The following is a 22,496-nucleotide window of genomic DNA, read 5'->3' as shown; positions in this document are numbered from 1 at the left end:
GCCGGGCCAGCCCTGCACCCACTCGCAGCCTCCGGGCCCGGGACGGAGCCGCTCCCCCTTCCCCGCCCCCCAGCCTCCTCCCCCGCCTGTCCAGGGGCGGCACTGCGGGCTGGGAAGCCGGGACCAGAGGAGGAAAGGAAGGAAGGAAGGAAGGAGGAAGGGAGGAAGGAAAGAAGGAAGAGAACAGCAGAGAAGAGACAAGAGAGGGAAGGGAGGAGAAGAGGGAGCCGAAGCCAAGGAAGAGACGCAGGGCAAGGAGAGAGAGGAGGCACTCGGAAGGCTAGAGTGCGGACCGTGCTGCCTCCGCTACTCCTCGGATGGTGACGAGGCCCCGCCGCGGCCGCAGTCCCCCCGCGCCCCGGCTCCAAAGGCCCTCAGTGCCGGAGCCCCGCAGGAACCATGCCCAGGTCCTTCCTGGTCAAGAAGGTCAAACTTGACACGTTCTCCTCAGCGGACCTGGAGAGCTCCTATGGGCGCACCCGCAGCGACCTCGGCGTGCGACTGCATGAGAAAGGTGCGAGCTGTGCGGACTCTCCGCTGGGGCTGGGACTAGGGGTGATGGGCCAGGGCATTGCTGGAAGGAGTGGAGGGCAATGGGTGGGGGCTGAAGGGCAGGGGGCCTGCAAATAGACCCAAGGGAACCACAGCAGGCAGGAGGTGATGGCTGGAGCCAGGACCTTGGATGGAGATGGGGGATGGGAAAGGGGCACTCAAAGGCACCCCAGAACCGGGACCAAAGTGGGGCGGGGAGAGTGTGTCCCTTACACAGGAGAGCGGGTAGGGAGCAGGAGTCCTGGAGATGCCCACACCCTGTCCCTTGCCTGGACAAACAGCCTCATGGACACCTGCTAACAGGACAGGACCTAGTGTGTCAGCACAGTAGGCTCCAACCCAAGAACCTGGTTCTCTTCTTTGGCTGCACCTTCCGGACCCCTGCTAGGGCCAGCTGGGGGGGTGTTGGGAGCTCCAGGGAGTAGGCTTGGGGTCCGGCGGGGGCCGCCCACCTGTCAAGGCGACAATGCCAGCAAAGGCAGCAGCAGTATCTTCCCTGAAGTCAGGGTCAGAGAGAAGGGCAGGGGATCCCAAAGTGCTAGAGGCAGGGGAGGCTCTTTGTGTAAGGGTGCCCAAGTTCAAGGACAACTGTTAGCATGCAGGCGAGGGGGCTGGGAGTGCCAGCAGCGTGGGGTGGAAGAACAAGTGTGACCTGCAAGAGCGTGAGCCTGTGTCTAAGCCTGTGTGTGCCCATGTGACTGCGTGTGACCATGTGACTGTGTTTGCTGTGTGTGACCCTGTGTGAGTGTGTTCCTGCCTGTGTGCCACTACATGGGACCATGTGACTCAGGCCGGCTGAGTGCTACCATGTGACTGTGGACCATGGCTGAGTGTGGCTGGGGTGGCAGCATGTGTGACCCTGTGGAGTGTGCTGGCATGTGCTGACCCAGTGAAGAGTCTCTGGGTCTGACAGTGGCTGGGTGGCTGGCTGGGAACCTGAACGAGCCAGAGTCTGCAGCATGAGGGGTGTGCATTAGTGACTTTGAGGTTGTGAAATCCATCTTGTGCCTTGGACACCACTGCAATTACTGTCATGAATGGTGCTGTCCGGCTGCGGTTTGTCCCAGGGAAGTGTCCTCTGGTGGCTCTGGCCCTCTCCTGAGCCCGTGTGTTGGAGCTTGGGAAGGCCCCTGCAAAGGCTTAGGGTCCTCAGTAAGAGGGCAAGGTGGAACAGGGTAGGTAGGACCCGAGGGTGGGGTTCCTGGAGTAGAGTGGGGGAGAAGCAGACTCGATGGAGGAAGATAGCACTGCAGCCAGAAGGGTCAAGCCGAGTGAGCAGAGGGGACTTGGGACATCTGAGGCGGGGCTTGCTAGAGAGGGTGGGGGTAGGCAGGAGTCTCTAAGGCTTGTTGGGGGTCCAAGCGGACTGAGGGCAGCAGCATCAAGGCCCGACACGGGCTGAGGAGGGGGGAACGGGTCCTGAACGTATGGGCTCTCTGGCGGTCGTGTCCAGGTACCCTGAGCCTGGCTTTGTGCGGCTGTGGGTCTGCAGTGTGTTGCATAATCAGGGAAAACTGCTGAAGTGGGGAGAACCCAAGGGGGAGGGGAGGGCAGACAGGGGAGGAGGGCGAAGGAAGCGCCGCCCCTCCCCCCTGACCTTGAGGTTCCGAGGAAGGGGGGCAGCAGTGCCCGAAGATGCGCCTTTCTCCCCCCTCCCCCGAGAGGGCGGGGCGGGTAGAGGCGGGGCCGAGAACGGCCCCACTCTCATCTCTCGTTTCCTCTCTCCCCCCACCCCCGCCTCTCCATCCTCCCTGCCCCGGGCTCCCTCGACCCGTTCTCCTTTGTCCTTCTCGGTGTTCGCCTCCCGGTCCCCGTGTCTCCGGCCTGTGTCTGCTCTGTTTCCCGCCGTCTGTACCGTGTGTGTCTCTCCCTCGGTCCCGTCCCCCTCCCGCTGTCTGTCTGTCCTCCTGACCCCGCAGGATACCTCAGCGACTACGCGGGGCCAGCGTCCGTCTACGATGGCGACGCCGAGGCGGCGTTGCTCAAAGGGCCGTCCCCAGAGCCCATGTACGCCGCGGCTGTGCGGGGAGAGCTGGGCCCGGCGGCCGTGGGCTCCGCACCGCCGCCCACCCCGCGCCCAGAGCTGGCCACGGCTGCGGGCGGTTACATCAACGGCGACGCGGCCGTCAGCGAGGGCTACGCGGCAGACGCCTTCTTCATCACCGACGGCCGCTCGCGCCGTAAGGCAGCCAACGCCAACGCCGCCGCCGCCGGGCGCACCCGCAGCGACCTCGGCCCGACGGGGTGGGTGATCCAGGAATAACCGTACATGCTGGGTCGGTGTCCCCAGACCATGGCAGCACCCACTCTCTGCCCCTAGGCCGAGTCCGTGTGGGCGCAACCGGGCTCCACCTTTGACTTGGGCCTTGCGTTCCTACTCCTGCGGGACCGATCCAGGGTCCCAGCTGCCAGTACCACCGCGGCGGGAAGACATACGCCACGTCGTCGAACCTGAGTCGCCACAAGCAGACGCACCGCAGCCTGGACAGCCAGTTGGCGCGGCGCTGCCCGACGTGCGGCAAGGTGTACGTGTCCATGCCGGCCATGGCCATGCACCTGCTCACGCACGACCTGCGCCACAAGTGCGGCGTGTGCGGCAAGGCCTTCTCGCGGCCTTGGCTACTGCAGGGCCACATGCGTTCGCACACAGGCGAGAAGCCCTTTGGATGCGCGCACTGCGGCAAGGCCTTCGCCGACCGCTCCAACCTGCGCGCGCACATGCAGACGCATTCGGCCTTCAAGCACTTCCAGTGCAAACGCTGTAAGAAGAGCTTCGCGCTCAAGTCGTATCTCAACAAGCACTACGAGTCGGCCTGCTTTAAGGGCGGCGCCGGCGCCGCTGGCCCCACGGCCCCCGCGCCCGCCGCGCCGCCGCAGCTCAGCCCGGTGCAGGCCTAGGGCGGCGGAGCCTTCGCCAGCCGGGTCGGCTCTCAGCAATACAGGCCTCCAGGGCAGTCTCCGCTTGCGCCCGGGTGGAGGGGCCGGAGGGCGGGCCCCTCCTCACAGCAATAGGGGGAGGGGCCCGGTCCCGCCCCGCCCCGCCCCGCCCGCCAGGGGCCTAATCGGCCCCTTCAAGCAATAGGTTCCCGAGGGGAGACCCACCTCGAGCCCCTCCCCTCTCCTCCAGGGTGTCCCAGGCTTTCTCCCAGCAATAGGGTCGAAGAGACCCAGTACCGAACCTCATCTCCGAGTTAGGTCTCTGAAGACGGGGCGAGGTGAGGGAGGGACGCCCTCCTCCTCCTCCCTCTGCACCCTGGCATCGCGTCGCAGAGACTCAGGACTTCCCTTACCTCCCCAAGCCTTCTAGGGTCGGGCCTGGGCCCAGCCGCCCAGGAAGCCGGCCCGCAGGGGGAGGAGGAGGCAGGGGAGCGGGCCTGCAGAGGCGTCCTTGCCCTCGCAGTCTTCGCCCAACCCCGGGGAGGGGAGAGGGACGGACGGCGGCACCCCCTCCCTCGGCTCCCTTCTGGGGCCGCATCCGAGCCGCCCTCCTACCCTCGCCTCGCATCTCTGCCAAATCCGAATTCTTCCAGCCCAGCTTCCTAGGCTGTGTCCTCCGTAACTAATAATAATGACGCATATCGAATCGCATGGACTTATCCGACCTCCTCAGACCCCGCTCCCTCATAACCCGGGCATTCGGTGTTGGAGGACGGATCCCTGGGGCCCGCAGGCAGGCCTGGGCACTGCCCTCTATACACCTCTCTATATTCGCTTTGCGGGTAAAGCCCCCGAGGGCGGGGTTGCAGACGCGTCGGGTTTCTTTTTCTGTATTTGTACGTTTTATTTATGAACGGATTGCACTCGGGGCAGGGAGGGGGCGCTGAGCCCCTCAACCTTCCCGCCGACGCCAGGGGTTTGGGATGTCCAGGATCATTTTTCCCCGCCCCCAAGCCCCACCCCCACCTGGGCTCCGCCTCCTGGAAGCCTCGGGCCCCGCCTCTCGAAGGCCGGCCCTTCCCCCGAGCTCCAGGCCCCGCCCCCACTTGGTTGCCAACTTTCGCCCGTCTATGCCAAAGCCTCGGCGGCGACCCCGCCCCTAAGGGCCCGCCCCATTGGCCGCCGCCTTGTGATGTCACTGCATGCAGCCCCACCCCTCCTCCCGTCCCTTCCTGGGGCTGCCCGCTCCCCTCCCCCTTAGTTAGTCCGATACCGACTATAGAGCAATAATGCGCACTGCATGCGAAGCTGCCGCCGCCTCTAGAGTTACTGAGAATCAGGTATCCCCCACCCGACCCGCCCCATAGGCCCCTAGATCAGGGACGCTGCGCGGGGCCGGACGCGCAGACTTACTTCCCCGCCTCCTTTTCCTCCCAAGGCAGAGCCCGGCGGTGTAGTGGTTATAGGGCGGGGGGCGGGGCGCCCATTATGTGCCAGGTCTGCTGCTGTGTCCGTGAGGGATTCAGTGGCCTTCTGGGGGCTAGTCTGGGACGGGACCGCAGCGACCTCGGCCCGACGGGGTGGGTGATCCAGGAATAACCGTACATGCTGGGTCGGTGTCCCCAGACCATGGCAGCACCCACTCTCTGCCCCTAGGCCGAGTCCGTGTGGGCGCAACCGGGCTCCACCTTTGACTTGGGCCTTGCGTTCCTACTCCTGCGGGACCGATCCAGGGTCCCAGCTGCCAGTACCACCGCGGCAGACCATACCGGTGACTTATCCTCTGATCCCCCAGCTACCGCGGCTCTGCACGGGCCAGGCTTGGGGCGAGAGAGGGGCACTGAAGTTTAGGGCTGGTAAGCCCACCCCCATGGGCATGCCCCCGCAGGGGAGGACTCGGGTCCAGTGGAGAGGAACCCACATCCGGAACACCCCACAGCTTCAGGCCGGGGCCTGCCTGTCTAGGCCGGGTCCTCCCACCCTAAGCCTGCCTACCTACCTAAGGAGAAGGCCGGAGGGCCGTGGGCTGGCCAGGGTCTCCCCCTTCCCCCTCACCCCGCCGCCGTGGAAAGCCATGGGCCCCCTCCCGCCCCCATAACTAAGCAGCACAATAACCGACTTAGCGAATTCAGGTAGAAGGATCGTTAGGTAGTACCTATTTTGTACTGATTCTATGAGTAGGGCCCGAGGTGCGGGGGCCCTCGGGTGGGGGTTGCGGCCGCCGGCCCGCCCCGCCCCCCCCCCGCCTGCGCCCCGCCTCCTTGTATATATTCCCACCCGGAACAGGCCGGGATTTTTACTCGGGCCGCGCCCCTCTTCCGCCCCCGTTTGGGGCCGGGCCGGCCGGACAGACGGACGGACGGACAGACCTCCTTCCTAAGCACAATAGCATCAGCTCCCCGGAGCGCCGCACCTCCACGAGGAGAATAAAATGCCACTCTTGATAGAACTGGTGTGTCAGGTTGATATGTACACGGCTGGGCCTGTTCAACAGGGGGCGCTGGGGCGTTTGTGGGAAGTTTGGGGGCGTCTTTTGGGTCCTGAGTTGGGTTCTACTAGCCCCGAGGTCATTCTGCATGGGAGTGCTTCTTCTTGCACTGAGAGAGCCGGTTGTGTGTGTGTGTGTGTGTAATGTGTGGCCGAGCATTTTGCATCTCCCATCTCTCCTCGGGCAAGTGAGCCCACCCTTCACCAGGAATTCGGAGAAGTAAGGGAAGTCAGGTCCAGCCCAGGGCCCACCTAGAATGGCCAGAATGGACAGTGGGGCCTCCAGCCACAGCCTGCCCATGGCTTTCACTCTCCCCAACTTTCCCTGTGTAAGTCCTCAGGCTTTGGAGGAAGTGGGGATGTTAGAGGGTGAAGGACCCAGTCCTCCCTGATGTCTGTGTCCATATCCTGACCCCCAGACCCACTCACTGCCCTAGGAGGCCCCATGAACAGCTAGCTGGCCAGGCCACATTCCATGAGGAGGTGCCCAGTAGATAAAGAGGTATCTGCAGCCACTCACAGCCCGGGCTTCCAGGTAGGATGAGCCAGATTGGAGAAATGAAGGGCTCACAGGGCTGTGCTCACAGCAGCACCCCCTGGTGACCAGGAAGGTAGACATGCGCTGAGGGCACCTGAGGTGTAAAAAGTAAAAATGCCACGGTAGGAGCATCTGATCTCTTCTAATTTCACGAGAGGAAGAGAAAATCACCATCAGCACCAGCCCAAAGGTGATTCCTATGAGGCGGAGGTCTGACACATTTCCTGTCTGAAGAGGTGCAGCCAGAGTGCTCCTTGGAGGCCAGGATGGCTAAACTTCATCTCTCATACTCTGGACATATTGTCAGGAGGGAACAGTCGCCGGAGAAGGACGTCATGCTGGGTAAGATGGAGGGTCAGAGAGAAAGAGGAAGACCCCCAACGAGATGGATCAGCCAGGTGGCATCATTGATGGTGTCAAGTGTGGCAGCGGTAGTGAGGTTGGCCCAGGATTGGACATTGTTTCGTTCTGCTGTACACGGGGTCGCTGTGAGTCGGCTCCGACTCAATGGCACCTGACAACAACAACAACAACAACCTTTTTGCTAATTCTGACACCAGCCGTCCCACCCATGACACTCTGTATATGGTTCAATAATTCATTGCAGTGATCACATGGAACTCATAGACATAATTATGGGGTTTATTAGGGAGATAACATTATCATTCAGGATCAGGACAGGGTCTCAGCTATGCCCACAGGCGGGCCTATCCCTGGCCCTCAGCCACTTCTGCCCTGCTCATTAGCTCCACCAGTGGTCAGAATCGACTTGACAGCACTTAACAACAACAAATGGGTCAGCCAGACAAGCTCCACTAACAAATACCCAGCAGGACCCAACTCCACCTAAAGTCACTAAGCTTTCTCCAGCCTGCTTCCTGGTTCTGTTGCTGCGTCCTGCCACCTTGTACCATCTTTGATGTTATAGCTGTCTCTTGGCTTAGGAGGTTCTCAGCGTAAGGACTCCAGGTTGAAAGGAAGGGCTCTGCTCCCAGCTTTTCTTTCTTGGTGTCTCTGGAATGGTTTATTTTAAGCCTATGAGGCTAACAAAACTGACCAATCTTCTTATCACACTTCTATATCCCTTATCTGCATTTGCTATTGTTATTGTTAGGTGCTGTTGCCTTAGTACTGACGACAACAGAAGGAAACCCAGCCCCATCCTGTGCCAACCTCACACTCATTGCTACGCTTGAGTCCTTTGCTGTTACCACAGTGCCAACCCATCTTGTTGGGGGTCTTCTTTTTTGCTGATCCTACACTTTACCAAACATAGTGTCTCTCCTGAAAGTAGGAGAGATGAAGTCTGGCCATCCTGGCTTCTAAGGAGCACTCAGGCTGTACTTCTTCCAACACAGATTGGCTTGCTCTTTTGGCAGTCCATGGTACTTTTGATTTTCTCCTCCAACACCATAACTCAAATGCATCAATTTTTATATGGTTTTGTTATTCATTGTCCAACTTTCACATGCATATGAGGTTACTGAAATACCATGGCTTGAATCAGGTGCACCTTATTCTTCAAACATCTTTGCTCTTAAACACTTTAAAGAGGTCTTGTGCAGCAGATTTGCCTAATGCAATACATTGATTTCTTGACTGCTGTTTTCATGAGTGTTGATGGTTGATCTGAGCAAAATGAAGATTTTGATAATTTTCATCTCTTCTCCATTTATTTTGATGTTATTTTTTGGTCCAGTGGTGAGGATTTTTGTTTTCTTTACATTGAGGTGGAACTCATACCAGTAAGTATCAGTAAATATTCTAAGTCCTCTTCACTTTCAGCAAGCAAAGTTGCATGATCTGCATATCTTAGGTTGTTGATGAGTCTTCTTCCAATCCTGATGCCATGTTTTTTTTCATGTAATCCAGCCTCTTGAATTATTTGCTCAGCATACAGATTGAATAAGTATGGTGAAAGAACACAACCCTGGCACACACCTTTCCTAATTTTAAACCGTTCAGTGTTCTTATTGGTTTTTTTGAACAACTAACTGTCTCTTGGTCTAAATGGCACAATTAAGTGTTCTGGAATACTCAGTTAAGTGTTCCATAATGTTGTCCATAGCTTGTCATGATGCACATAGTAGAAAGCCTTTGCGTACTAGTTAAAGCACAGATTAAATATTTTCTGATATTCTCTGCTTTCAGCCAAGATCCATGTGACATCAGCAATGCTATCCTTCGTTCCACGTCCTCATCTGAATCTAACTTGAACTTTTGGCAGTTCCCTGTCAATGTACTGCTGCAACTGTTTTTGAATTATCTTTAGCAAAATTTTACTAGCATCCAATGTTAATGATATTGTCCAAAGATTTCCACATTTCATTGGCATACCTTTCTTTGGAATGGGCACAAATATGGATCTCTTCCAATCAGGTGGCCAGGTAACTGTCTTCCTAATTTCCAGCCTCCAGTGCTGCATCAGTTTACTGAAAAAATTTTATTTTTATTCCATCAATTCCCAGAGCCTTGTTCTTTGCATCCCATTCACCAGTAATTATCAATACACCTTGATTGCATATTAGATCAATTTCAGATTGAAGAAGTTGGTAGAATTCTTCAATTTCATCATCACTGGCTTTAGTGGTTGGTGCGTAAATTTGAATAATAGTGGTATTAACTGGTTTTCCCTGTAGGCACATGGATATTATCACAGACAGCATTATACCTAATGATGACTGATCTTGATATGTTCTTTTTCATGATAAATGTGATGCCATTTCTCTTCAATATGTCATTCCTGGGATAGTTAACCATGTGGTTGTCAGATTCCAAATGACCAATACCAGTCCATTTCAGCTCACTGATGCCTAGGACATCGATGGTTATGCATTCCATTTCATTTTTGACAACTTCCAATTTTCCAAGATTCATACTTTGTACCTTCCATGTTTCGATTATTAATGGATGTTTATGGCTGTTTCTCCACATTTTGAGTTATGTACCATCAGCAAATGAAGGTCCCGCAGGCTTTACTCCTTTCACATCATCACGGTCAACTCTAGTTTGAGGAGGCAGCTTTGCCCCCCTTGTTTTTTGAGTGCCTTCTAACCTGAGGGGCTCATTTTACAGTGCTGTATATGACAGTATTCTGATGCTATCTGACAGTGTTCCACTGCTATTTATAAGGTTTTCAGTGACTAAATATTTGGAAGTAGTCTGTCTCCTTCTTCCTAGTCTGTCTTCGTCTGGAAGCTCATTTGAAACCTGTTCACCATGGGTGATCCTTTTGGTTTTAAAATACCGGTGGCATAGCTTCCAGAATGATAGTCACATGCAAGCCACCACAGTATGACAAACTGAAAGATGACTGGTGGACTTATCTGCATAGTCCCACTCAATCATTTGGTGGCAGTTATAAGACCATGACTAGAAAGGTTGTTGCTTTGAGCAAGTCAAATTAGGTAATTGGTAGGCTCAGAGCTCCGATAGCCACTGTCATCTCCCTGTCTAGGGCAGGGAACAGACCCCACAAGTATAAGGTGGTCCAGACTCCAGGGAAGTGGACAGTAGGGGAGCTATGGACTCCAGTCAAAGAGGGTGATTCTTTCTGGTATGCCTGATATCAGCAGGTTTAGATTTAGAGTTAGAAAACCAAAAGGGAAGAACACGGTCAGCATTTCTCAAGCTGGGGGAACTGAAAAAAAAAAAAAATTCAAGCCTCGACTTTCATTATTGAAAGATTCTCTTGGCAAATTATTGAATGATGCAGAATGCATCAAGAAAAGATGGAAGGAATACACAGAATCATTGTACCAAAAGGAAATGGTTAATGTTCAACCATTTCAAGAGATACCATATGAACAAGAGCCAATGATACTCAGAGAGGAAGTCCAAAGTGCATTGAAAGAAGTGGCAAAGAACAAGGCACCAGGAACTGATGGAGTAAAAATTGAAATCTTTCAAGAAAGTGAGGCAGCACAGGAGGCACTCACTCATCTCTGCCAAGAAATTTGGAAGACAACTATCTGGCCGACTGATTGGAAGAGATCAATATTTGTGCCCATTCCAAAGAGAGGTGACCCAACAGAATTTGGAAATCATCGGACAATCTCTTTGGTATCTCAAGCGAGTAAAGTTTTGCTAAAGGTAATACAGAAACGGCTACAATCATACATTGACAGAGAACTTCCAGAGGTTCAAGCTGGATTCAGAAGAGGCCGTGGAATGAGAAATATCAGTGCGGATGTCCGATGGATCTTGGCTGAAAGCAGAGAATACCAGAAGGATGTTTATCTATGCTTTATTGAGTATGCGAAGGCTTTCGATTGTGTGGATCATGACAAACTATGGACAACATTGAGAAGTATGAGTATTCCAGAACACTTAATTGTACTTCTGAGAAATCTGTACCTGGACCAAGAGGCAGTTGTTCGAACAGAACATGGGAACACTGAATGTTTTAAAATTGGGAAAGGTGTGAGACAGGGTTGTATTCTTTCACCATACTTATTCAACCTGTATGCTGAGCAAATAATACGAGAAGCTGGGTTCTATGAAGAAAAACGTGGCATCAGGATTGGAGGAAGACTCATTAACAACCTGCGATATGCCAATGATACAACTTTGCTTGCTGAAAGTGAAGAGGTTTTGAAACATTTAGTTATGAAGATCAAAGAGCACAGCCTTCTATATGGATTGCATCTCAATGTCAAGAAAACAAAAATCCTCACCACTGGACCAATAAACAACATTCTTATCAGTGGAGAAGAGATTGAAGTTGTCAAGGACTTCATTCTTCTTGGATCGACTATCAACACTCACGGAAGCAGCAGTCAAGAGATCAGAGGACATATTGCACTGGGCAAATCTGCTGCACAGGAACTTTTTAAAGTATTGAAGAGCAGAGATGTCAGCTCGAGGACTAAGGTGCGCCTGATCCAAGCCATGGTATTTTCAATAACCTCATATGGATGCGAAAGTTGGACAGTGAATAAGGAAGACCTTAGAAGAATTGATGTCTCTGAGTTGTGGTGTTGGAGGAGAATACTGAAAGTGCCATGGACTGCCAAAAGAACCAACAGATCTGTTTTGGAAGAAGTGCAGCCAGAGTGCTCCTTGGAGGCCAGGATGGCTAAGCTTCACCTCTCATACTTTGGACATATTGTCAGGAGGGAACAGTCGCTGGAGAAGGATGTCATGCTGGGTAAGGGGGAGGGTCAGAGAAAGAGAGGAAGACCCCTAACAAGATGGATTGGCCAGGTGGCATCATTGATGGACTCGAGTGTGACAGCAGTAGTGAGGTTGGCCCAGGATCGGACATTGTTTTGTTCTGCTGTGCATGGGGTTGCTGTGTGTCGGGTCCGACTCGATGGCACCTGACAACAACAACATCAGGCATACCAGAAAGGTGTCATGATCCCCAAGCGCTCCCACCCAATGACCCTGCCCAGCCTGGCACATGTCTTCAATGGTGTGGAGAGGGTGACCCCACATCGGGGTAGCCCCAAGGGGTGGTGGATGTACCCTATGGCCAGATTAGTGAACCACTGGTGTGGTGGGATCTCTCCCTGCCCTCAAGCCAGGGAGGTATCATTCACCCTATTCACAGATGAGGATCCTGAGCCTGTCCAAGGTTACCAGGGTGAGGAAACCAAATCTGTCTTTGATATAAGCCCTGCCCAACAGCTCATCCACCCTACACTGGGGTCAAACTTGGATAGGTGCCAGTCCTCACTGCCTATGAGAGGGACGGGAGAGGGCATGGCCAGGTTCCAGGGGCTTTCCTTTTGGGGTCAGTCTTAGGAAGATCTAGTTCTGTCTGGCCCCGGAGCCCCACAATGTGCTAGTCCAGGGCCCGTGCCCTAGTGCTCTTGGCTGCTACTTGAGGGGTCAGTGGTTGGGACTCATCAGGTGACCTACAGGAGGAAGCTGTGGCAGTCTGCTTCTGTAAAGATGACAACCTTAGAACGTCCCCTAGGGCCACCATAAGAGGACAATGGGTTCACTCAGGAAGGCCCAACTCTGCCTGCCCCACCCCTTACTCCTGCCTGCAGTGTGCTTCACCAAGAGTTGGGGTATGGACAGGAGACCCAGACTGGCTGGGAGATGGGCTGGCCACTGGCGGCCTTGGGCATTTGAGAGGGGCTCTCTGGCTCTGTTAGAGTGGTCATGTCACCAGGTTGTACCAAGACACCCAGCCTGCAAGGCTAGTATCAATTCAAGAATTTGGGAAGTGCTCATGGGTAGAAGTGGTGGGGCAAGAGGGGTAGAGCCAGTAGACCGGAAGGGGGCTGACGTCAGGATGAGATTCAGCTGTTTGCATCCAGAGAGCACTACTGGGCCCAACTCATCCTGAGTGAATGCAGTCTGTTGCCAGAGTGTTTCGTGGGTAAGCCCTGAGACACCAGTGAGCCCCTGACATCCAGGACGGCTCGGTTTATGCCTTGTGGGAGCAAGATGCATGTCAGGCTGAGTGGGGACTCAAATAGGCCTGCAGATGGGTGGCACCAAGGGGCTCTTAGCTTTCATTGAATGACCAGCCCCAGGGCCTGGCAAGGTTGCCCTTGTAGAAAACTGGGAGGCCTTGTGAGGAGTGGGGCTGAGTGCAAGCTGCTGGCTCCTGGAGACCCACAGAGGAGGGAGCCAGGTGGGGCACTCCTCCCTAAACTTTGTGGTCAAGAAAGATGCCCCATTCTCAGAATGACTGAGCCCTCCAAGACAGGATCTGGGAAGAGGGTTGTGTCTGGTGCGGTAAGCCAGAGTGGAACGTGCAGGTGCCAGAGATCGCGACTCCACAGGGAGCGTTTCAAGAAGAGATTTTGGCTGATCAGCTACACACCCATGCAGGCAAACGTGCAGCCCTGTGGTAATCTGAGCAGTCTGTGTGGGACAGCTGACACAGGGACGCAGGGACGTCGGAGCAAGCCTGTAAGGGGTGCAGGGTCAGTTTCCAGAGTGATGCGGGTCCTGGCCTTTCCCCTGCACGATTTATGGGGTCTCCATTCAGCTGGAGAAAAACGGCTCACCTCCGTGTTAAAGGTGGGTGGGTGGGTGACACACACAGTAGACAGGAATGGGCAACTTGGACATTGGCTACCCAAAATGGGGGGCAGGGGGCTACAAAGGCTAGAAGTGACTGGCTTACAAGCTTTCAAGAGGGAACCTGGTGCTAGGGAGCATGGCAGAAGGCAGAATCTCCATTGGTACTCTTCAATCTGTCTGGGCGGAGCTGATGAAAGGAGATACAGATGGGTAACTCGTGATACTGTAGTGATTAATGCTTATCAGGACGGACTATGAGGGTTGGAAATGCAAAGGTAGACATTTTGTAACAAGGAAGGGAGTGATTGATTCTCTAGGATAGGAGCGGAGGCCTCTGGGACCATCAACGGAGAAGGACCGAGAGCGGGACCCTACCCAGAGTAACAGAGATGCCTGAGATGGAGACAGAGATGATGATGTGGAGTGATGAAGCGGCTGGGGACCTTGGACCCAGAGAGGGAAAGGGACTGTGGGCTGAAAACTGGGGGGAGAAGGGGGAAGTGTAGGGAGCAGGTTTCTGGGATATACCCTTTGGGTGGTTGAGGATGCATGGAGGAGATTGGAACCATGGCAATGAGATGATATACGATGGAATGAATGTAAAACTAAAGTTCCACCATGTAAACTATAATATAATTCACAATAAAACATTAAAAAAAAAAAAAAAAGGGAACCTAGATCCAGAGGACCTGGAGGAAGGTAGAATCTCCAGTGAGTAGTATTCAATCTGACTAGGTGGGGCTGATGCAATGAAATGCATACGGGTCTCTTGTGATACAATAGTGAATACTTGTTATCAGGATTGATTGTGAGGGTCAGAAATGTAAAGGTAGACGTTTTATAGCAAGGAGGGGAGTGATTGACTTTTCAGTCTAGGAGCGGAGGTCCCTAGGACCATCAAGGGAGAAGAGCAGAGAGCGGGACCCTACCCAGAGAAGCAGTGATGCCTGAAATGGAGCCAGAGATGATGTCGTGGAGCAATGGAGCAGCTGGAGACTTTAGATCCAGAGATGGAGAGTGACTGTGTGCTGAAGACCTGGGGGGTACGGGGGAAGGATTGCATGGAGGGGATTGTAACCATGGCAATGAGATGATATACGATAGAATGAATGTAAAACTAATGTTCTCCCATGTAAACTATCACATAATTCACAATAGAACATTTAAAAAAAAAAAAAAAAAAACTCCCATGTAAACTATCACATAATTCACAATAGAACATTTAAGAAAAAAAAAAAAAAAAGGTGGGTGGGTGGGGACTGGTGTAAGGCAACCTTTCGTTCCTGCAGGCGTGCTCTCGGAGACGGAAGGTGGCGATGAGGCCTTCCCTGCACTGCCCTCTAGTCTGAAGCGTGATCTGCTTGTGTTAGTGTGATCGCAGCCCTGAGTAACCGGTGGCGGTACAGGAGGCGTTTCATAAATAACCTAGATCCCGAAAACCACTCTCCTGGATTGAGGGTAACGATGAAATATGTTTATAGAACTGGTACAATGGGCAGGTAAGCGGGTCAGGGAGGCGCACGGCGCCGGGAAGCACCCCACATCCCAGAGCTTGACCGGGAAGGTTCCTCCATGTCTTCGACGGACATCTCCGGACGCAGAACCCTGACTTGTGTGCGCCACCAGCAGCACGGCCCCCGGCGGGAAGACTACAACTCCCAGGGCGCCGCGCGCCTCCTCGCAGGCCTCGCCTCCTCGCAGGTCCCGCCTGCGGGCAGCCGACAAATGGGCGTGCGTCGCTGCCGCCGGCAAATCAGCGGCTCTTGGGGACCCGCGGCCGCCAGCTTGGGGAGCGGGCCGGCAGTGCGCGGGGCGGAGCGGACCGGGGCGGGCCCGGCAGACGCCCGCTGATTGGCCGGGTGGGCGGGCACGCGGACTACGGCTGCCGGCAGGGGGCGGGGCGGCCGTTGGCGGAGGGTGCGGAGGCGGGGTCCGGGTCTCGAGAGCTGAGAGCCCGGCGGGCGCCTGCACTTGGCAGTGGCTAGGTGCGGCGAAGCCATGGGGGACCGCGGCGGCACGGGCGGCTCCCGGCGCCGGAGGACCGGTTCGAGACACTCAACCCAAGTGACGGAAGAGGAGGTGCGGGGCGGGCCCGCGGGACCCGACGTGGGTGCTGGGGGAGACGCGCCGGGCCCAGCCCCGGCCAAGGACCGAGACGCCGTCGTGGGCAGCAGCCCCCGTGAGCTGAGGTAACGATGTGCCTGACCCCTAAGTTCTGGCCTCCCTACGGCATCCGGGACCCCCACGATCCTTCGCGGCCTCCGGGAGTGCTGCGAGCAGCGCGCGCTCGAACTTGACCCTGAACTTCGCGAGCACTACGCGCTCCTGGGGGTCCCCGCGAGGAAGTTGAGACTCTGGGAGGGTGACCTGCCAAGGTCACTCAGGTGGGGGCGCGGAGCTAAGGGGAGTCCGGTGACACCCCGCCTCTAGATTCTCTGTGTGAGCATCCTCCGGTGGCCTTGGTGGGCGCCCGCTGGAGTCTCTGCTGTCTGGCAGGAGAGAAATGGGATTGGGGTCCTTCTTGAGGACTATGACGTGCTCCCCAGGAGAGGGTTAGCAGATGGGGAGGGGGCCAGCAAGAGCTAGGACGGTGAGGGCAGTGCAATAATGTCTGCCCAGGGGGATGGGCAGGACCGTCATTTCTCATTTCTGTAGCCCCTCCTGAAGGCGGGGGCGGGTCTTCCTTCCCTGGCTCCAACCCCAAGCTCCTGGAGAGGAGGACCGAGTTAGGACCCTTAGTAGGCTCCTGGTTTGGTGGGTCTGGTCCAGGAGTGGGCATCCTGCAGGTGGGTGTCCTGCATAGTTGATGCTGGACCGAGCCACTGGGGGTGTGAGTGTGGCCCACAGGGTATCAACTCTCCCCTCCAAGCTGGCCCTGCAGGTCCCTTTGCCCCCTTTGGTCCCCCTTCTAGCCTTCACCTAGGCTCTGGGAGCCGGCTGAAGGGTTAGAGGCTATCAAGGAGGAAGTGGCGATTGGTCAATCGGTTGGCAAGGATTTTTTCTCTGAGTAAGCTGAGACTTTCTTCACCAGGCACCTGGGGCGGGGCTGGGGGCACACCCTGGAGCTGGGGTGCAGGCACGGCCTCTATCATCCGGGTGCTCACAGTCCACCTGGAAGATAAGATAGCTCCGAGGAAGGCCAGCAGTGTGAACAAAGGTCGGAGAAGGTCCTAAAGGCTCCTTGGGTGGAGACAGGCTCTAGCCAGAGGGGGTTTCCTTCCTATGGACTAGGACTGGGGTCTTGAGGGGGCTGGCCTAGCATCTGCCTGTACCAGAGGTTTCGGTTAGGCTTGTTCACCTCCACTAACTGGCCAAGTTCTTCCCAGGAAGCAGGGGGAGGGCCAGTGTGATCTCTGGAGGGGATGGGAATTGGGGTCCTGACTTTGAGCAGAGCTGAACCTGGGGAGAGGTGGGCAGAGTGATCAGTCTCTGCTTTGCTCCAACCAGTCTGCCAGAAAGTCTCCATGCTCCTGCTGGGGTGGGGCTGGGGTAGGGGAGGGCAGCGCTGGGGAGAGCGGTGGGTCCAGGACAGACCTGTGTGCTTGTCCCTCAAGCCTCACCTTGGCCACTCTTCTGGGCGTGACCAAGTCACTCCCTTCCGTCACCTGCCCCCTTCTTCCTCATGACTCCCTGTGCTCTGGGCCGCCTCCCTCCCCTGGACTTCCTGCTCATCTGCTCATCTTGGGCTGGATGAGGGTTCAGCCTCGGTGTGAGCACCTTTCTTCTTGAGGCTGTGGGGTAGAACAAAGCAAACTTCTTTCTGCTCTGTCCTTTGCCTCACCCTTCCCAGGCTCTCTGCACCATCCTCAGTGTCCAAGACCCCCAATGGCCTCCCAGCAGGCCCTCCTGGGCTGGCGGGAAGGAAGTGCCCAGGAGGTGGCGTCTGGGAGAGAGGCTAGGCTTGATCACCTCTATGCTGTGGCACCTGACGGTTCTCCACACTTGGGGTCGACGCCCAAGCTTGAGGGTCCTAGGTGTGCCCAGCCGTGTGTGGGGACAGGCATGAGCGCAGGAACTGTGGGTGTTTCTGCAGTTGGGTGGGTTCTGATCCTATTGGAGGTAGAATCTGTGTGTGGGGAGGGGATGCTGGCCGGCCCCCAGTGGTGGAAATGGTGGCTGCTGTGACTCTGGTGTGCCAGGCTGGCGTCCTCACCTGGTCTGTCACCTTTGAGACTGCCACAGGTGAAGCAAGCATGGCCTGCTGGGGAGGGGTCAGCAGGTGTGATGCAGTCTTTGAATGTTCCAACCTGAGGGTGCCAGCCTGGAGCTTTGGGGTTAATTGTGAGCTTGAGTGAACTTGGTAGGGCAGTAGGAATGATGAGGGACAGTTGCAGAGGCTGGGCTTGGGACAGGACAAGTGGGCCTTGAACCTGGCCACTTTCAGGCCCGGCTTTCTGCTTGCAATGGGCAGGACACCCAGGTGACTTCTGCTGGCTAGGCAGAGTCGCAGGCTGTGCTAAAGGTCAGTGGTCAGTTGGAGTGCAGCTCCAGACCCTGGAGGGGACGGATGGTTCAAGGTGGGATGCGGCAGGCCAGTGGAGGTGACCTAAAGAGGGAGCTGGGGCGAGCCTTGGGAAGGGTTGGGTCAGGGGTCAGAGGTCCTGCCGGAGCTGCCGATCAAAGCTGTGCCTGTCAGCGTGGCACCGTGATGCCAGTGTCGGAGGGCAAGCCAAAGTGGGGTGGGCTGGATGAGATGGCAGACCTTGGTCTGAGGAACCAGGCTTGGGGGAGCAGCTCCTCATGGGGCTCTAGCAGCTGCCTCTGACACAGACTTGCTGGCACTCCTGTCACATGCCACCAGAGGGCACCAGTGAGCTCCTGGTCAGGCCCTGATCTAGGGGCTAGGAGGGGCCCCGCCCTGCCCTGTCTTACTAAACTGGAGAAGGCCTTGCTCAATGCTTCCGTGGGGCTCCCCTGCTGGACTTTCTGGGGGGAAGTAGCTGTGGCCTGGAGGAAGCAGGGGTACAGCTGTTTGGGCCCCTGAGCTCTGATTCCTGGGACAGGTGCCCCTCTACTCTTAGGAATATGCAGGGGCAGGAGGGGTCTGCAGACAGTTTCCTCAGCTCTGGCCTGGGCCTTGCTCGGAGGCATGAGGTCTGCCTTTGGTCTGAGCTCCTGGGTGGCATCTTGGCCTGGATACACACAAAGCTACCTCTCGGTTGGATTGAGCTAGGCTGTGATTTTTTCAAAAACAATTTGAGAAAAACAAGGAGGCTAGATGCCGGGTCCCACCCGTGGAGGTGTCCCTCAAGTCAGAGCTCTGGCAGCACTCGGCTTCAGTTCCTTCCCCATGCCACCTGCATGCCAGTGAGGGAACGGGAGCCTGGAGGAGATGGGATGGGTGACATAGCACAGCAGACCTTTACTGCACCTTCCCCATGTCACCGTGCTCTGGCAGCACCCCCATGAAGCCTGGGCCTCTTGCCTTTCTTCCTTCAGTCTCTCTTGTGTCACACACTATCTACCTCTGGTTGTAAATGGGTCCTGAGCTCTGAGCTCATGGGGCAAAGAGCGTTTGGGGTGTGTGTGGGGGGGTCAGGACAATGGGGTGAGCCTAGACTCTTCTCCCAGCTCCTCCTGGGAAGGCCCTGGCCTTGTGCCCTCACCAGGTGGCTTGTCTCCCGCCCTACCAGCTGCCATCGCCTTCAGGAGTCCTTGTTTAGCTCCGACAGCGGCTTCAGCAACTACCGTGGCATCCTGAACTGGTGTGTGGTAATGCTGGTGAGTTAGGCCAGGTTCTGCCAAGCACTTGTGGGGCTGGGGTGCTGGCCATGGGCGCCCGTGTGGGGCTGGTGGGGGAAGGCCTTAGTGGCAGCCCTGTGTAATGACAGGTGGTACCCCCCCCCGCCCCCGATAACTTCAGAGGGTGGAGGGGACATGCCCAAGTGGAGACCATTGGCACTGGGACATAAAGTCTGTGAGCCAGACCGCCGGTGACTTTGTGGGGTGGGCATGGAACCATGGAAATGGGCTGACCTGGACCAGGGACAGGGACGGGACAGGCTGGGCAGCTGGATGGGGCCAAGCAGTGGCCGAGGGGCACTGGTTATGGCTGGGGCCCAATCAGCTAACTCAGGTGGAGCACAGCTGAGCCCAGGCCCTAGCTTGGACCCCCGCTGCTACCTCCACCCCGGTAGCCTGGATCTAGGAGGGCTCCCCAGTTAGGTGAGTGCATGAAACCTCTGCTTTTTCCTGGTCCAGCCCTGTGGTGAGGGCCCACTGTCTCGTAACAGGCAACCTCTTTCAGACTGGCCCTTGGGGGCCGCCAGGACCTCTGCTTGTCCCTGCACCCCACTCCCAGAGCTGTGGGCAGCCCATGGCCAGGGCTAATGGGGTTGTAACCCTGACCCTTTTCTGCAGGTCTTGAGCAATGCACGGCTGTTTTTAGAGAACCTCATCAAGTGAGTGTCCCCCCCAACTCCCCCAGGTGACCTGCCAGGCAAGGCCCCTGCTTGACCCTGAGCCGGGTCCCCCTCTCCACCCCCTGCCCCCACCAGATACGGCATCCTGGTAGACCCAATCCAGGTGGTGTCTCTGTTCCTGAAAGACCCCTACAGCTGGCCTGCCCTGTGCCTGGTTATTGGTGAGCTGGATACTAGGGGGCAGCCTGTGGTTGGGGACAGTCTGACGCTCTGGCCCTGAACCTGCCCTTGGTGTTTCTCTTCCCAGTGGCCAATGTCTTTGCTGTGGCCGCATTCCAAATTGAGAAACGTTTGGCAGTGGTAAGCAGTGTCCCTTCCCCACCTGCTATGATCCCCACTTCCCTGCCCAGCTGACCCCCCAGTGTAGGGGCTCCAAACCAGGACTGCATGTACCGCCCCAGGGGGCTGGGGGCCCTGGCTGAGCCCTTGTGCCTTCCTGTCACAGGGGGCCCTGACAGAGCAGGCAGGATTGCTGCTGCATATGACCAACCTGACCACCATTCTCTGCCTGCCAGCGTCTGTGGCCTTCCTGGTGGATTCCATCACTCCAGGTGCACCCCCCACCCTCTTCCTGGTGGCCGCTGGGGAGCTCCTTGGGAGGCGGCTGCGCACTAGCCTGCTTCTCTCCTGCAGTGGGGTCCGTGTTGGCACTGTTGGTGTACACCATCGTCTTCCTTAAGCTTTTCTCCTACCGGGACGTCAACCAATGGTGCCGCGAGCTCAGGGCCCGGGCTAAGACTGGTGAGGGGCGGCCGGGACCTGGGACCCGCACGGCCAAGGCCAGCCTCGGAGCCTCTACAGACAAGGCCAATGGGGCTGCAGCCCAGCGTTTGGTGAACTACCCGGACAATTTGACCTACGGAGGTGAGCGCCCAGGGCGGGGCCAGGGGGTTTAGGACCGTCTAGGAAGGTGACTGCCCACCCGTCCGTCCCTTTTCAGATTTGTATTACTTCCTCTTTGCTCCCACCCTGTGTTACGAACTCAACTTTCCCCGCTCCCCCCGGATCCGGAAGCGCTTCCTGCTGCGGCGGCTCCTGGAGATGGTGAGGCGGGGTTGCGGGAAGCTGGGTGGCGCCCAGTGGCCTGTGGCTCAGCCCGCTGCTCTGCTTCCCTCCTCAGCTGTTCCTCACACAGCTCCAGGTGGGGCTGATCCAGCAGGTACGGGGCGTGGCGAGGGCGTTGGGGGCGTGGCGAGGGCGTTGGGGGGTGTGGCGTGCCGACAGTGTGCCCCTCTTTGCAGTGGATGGTGCCCACTATCCAGAACTCCATGAAGCCCTTTAAGGTGAGTGGCTTGGACCCTGTTGGGGCTGGGCGGTGGGGGGCGGCCAGCTGACCCCTGTCTCTGCAGGACATGGATTACTCCCGCATTATTGAGCGCCTCCTGAAGCTAGCGGTGAGTGGTGGCCCGGGTGGGAGGACTGGGTGGGCCCTTCTGGAGCCGACAGCTCCCCTCTCCTCAGGTCCCCAACCACCTCATCTGGCTCATCTTCTTCTACTGGCTCTTCCACTCCTGCCTGAACGTCGTGGCTGAACTCATGAAGTTTGGAGACCGGGAATTCTACCGGGACTGGTGGTGAGTGGACCTAGCGCCCACTGGTGGTGAGTGGCAGGGGGCTGGTGCAGCCATGTGGGTTTAAGGCACTCCTGTTCTGTCATCCCTCAGGAATGCCGAGTCCGTCAGCTACTTCTGGCAGAATTGGAACATCCCTGTCCACAAGTGGTGCATTAGGTGGGTGGGCTGTCCGCTTATGAGAAGTGCCTCTGTGCGGCTGCCGACCTAGGCCTCAGGCCCACTACAGCCCTCTTCCTCTGCAGACACTTCTACAAGCGCATGCTCCGCTGGGGCGCCTACAAGTGGATTGCCAGGACCGGGGTGTTCCTAGCCTCAGCTTTTTTCCATGAGGTCAGTGCAGGCTGCTTCCCTGTGTCCAGTTGTGGGTCTCCCTTGAGCTTGGGGTGTGCAGCCAGCTGATGCCCGCCTCCTTCCTTACCATAGTACCTGGTGAGCATCCCCTTACGTATGTTCCGTCTCTGGGCCTTCACCGGCATGATGGCACAGGTGAGGAGCCCCTCCCCCTTCCCAGCCCCCATTCTCTGGACCTAGGGAGAAACCTAACTTTGCCCTACCTCCCCCAGATTCCCCTAGCCTGGATCACGAACCGCTTCCTCATGGGTAACTACGGCAACGCGGTGGTGTGGCTGACACTCATCATTGGGCAGCCAGTGGCGGTACTCATGTATGTGCACGACTACTACGTGCTTCACCATGAGGCTGCACCACCGACTGCCTGAGCTTCACAGCAGCCTCTGCCCACCACCCACCCTGGCTGCGGTGGGGGCTGGGGCTTTGCCAAGGGGCCCACGAGGCCTCTCTGCCCCTATGGGGCCCCTTCCCCTCAGGGATCTGACTCTAGCAGGGGCTGATGGGATGGGACTGCCACCCGGAGGCTCATTAAGGATTGTGCCCTGCCCGTGGGGCAAGTGTGTCAATAAAAAACTCCAGACTGACTCCTTTGCCTGCTGGGCTGAGTGTTGGGAGGGAGGCAGGGGTGGCAGAGGGGCTGGGGGTGAAGGTGGGCAGCTTGGCGGGGGCCAAACTGCTGTGGTGAACACAGTCTAGGGGCCGCAGCCA

At 56.8% G+C, this 22,496-nt stretch overlaps 2 protein-coding genes across 2 annotated transcripts; both read left to right on the top strand.

The window, feature by feature from the left end:
• The first annotated feature begins 399 nt into the window (after positions 1-399).
• On the top strand, positions 400-3,450 carry SCRT1 (scratch family zinc finger 1). Its single transcript, XM_006830778.1, is given in 3 exon segments — positions 400-514; positions 2,472-2,777; positions 2,780-3,450. Coding segments are annotated over 3 exon segments (1,092 nt in total).
• An 11,989-nt stretch (positions 3,451-15,439) lies between these two features.
• On the top strand, positions 15,440-22,156 carry DGAT1 (diacylglycerol O-acyltransferase 1). The gene is made up of 16 exons (XM_006830777.1): positions 15,440-15,630; positions 19,075-19,162; positions 19,802-19,842; positions 19,939-20,024; positions 20,111-20,163; positions 20,309-20,414; positions 20,497-20,727; positions 20,804-20,907; positions 20,984-21,022; positions 21,105-21,146; positions 21,213-21,257; positions 21,325-21,437; positions 21,528-21,593; positions 21,680-21,767; positions 21,861-21,923; positions 22,001-22,156. Exons 1-16 carry the CDS (start codon positions 15,440-15,442, stop codon positions 22,154-22,156), a joined length of 1,512 nt encoding a protein of 503 aa, XP_006830840.1.
• The last annotated feature ends 340 nt before the right edge of the window (positions 22,157-22,496 follow it).

This window comes from Chrysochloris asiatica, unplaced genomic scaffold (assembly GCF_000296735.1).
Source record: "Chrysochloris asiatica unplaced genomic scaffold, ChrAsi1.0 scaffold00001, whole genome shotgun sequence".
NCBI classification, from domain to species: Eukaryota; Metazoa; Chordata; class Mammalia; order Afrosoricida; family Chrysochloridae; genus Chrysochloris; species Chrysochloris asiatica.
The sequence above is the reverse complement of the archived record's forward strand: the minus strand, read 5'-3'. Positions and strand labels throughout refer to the sequence as shown.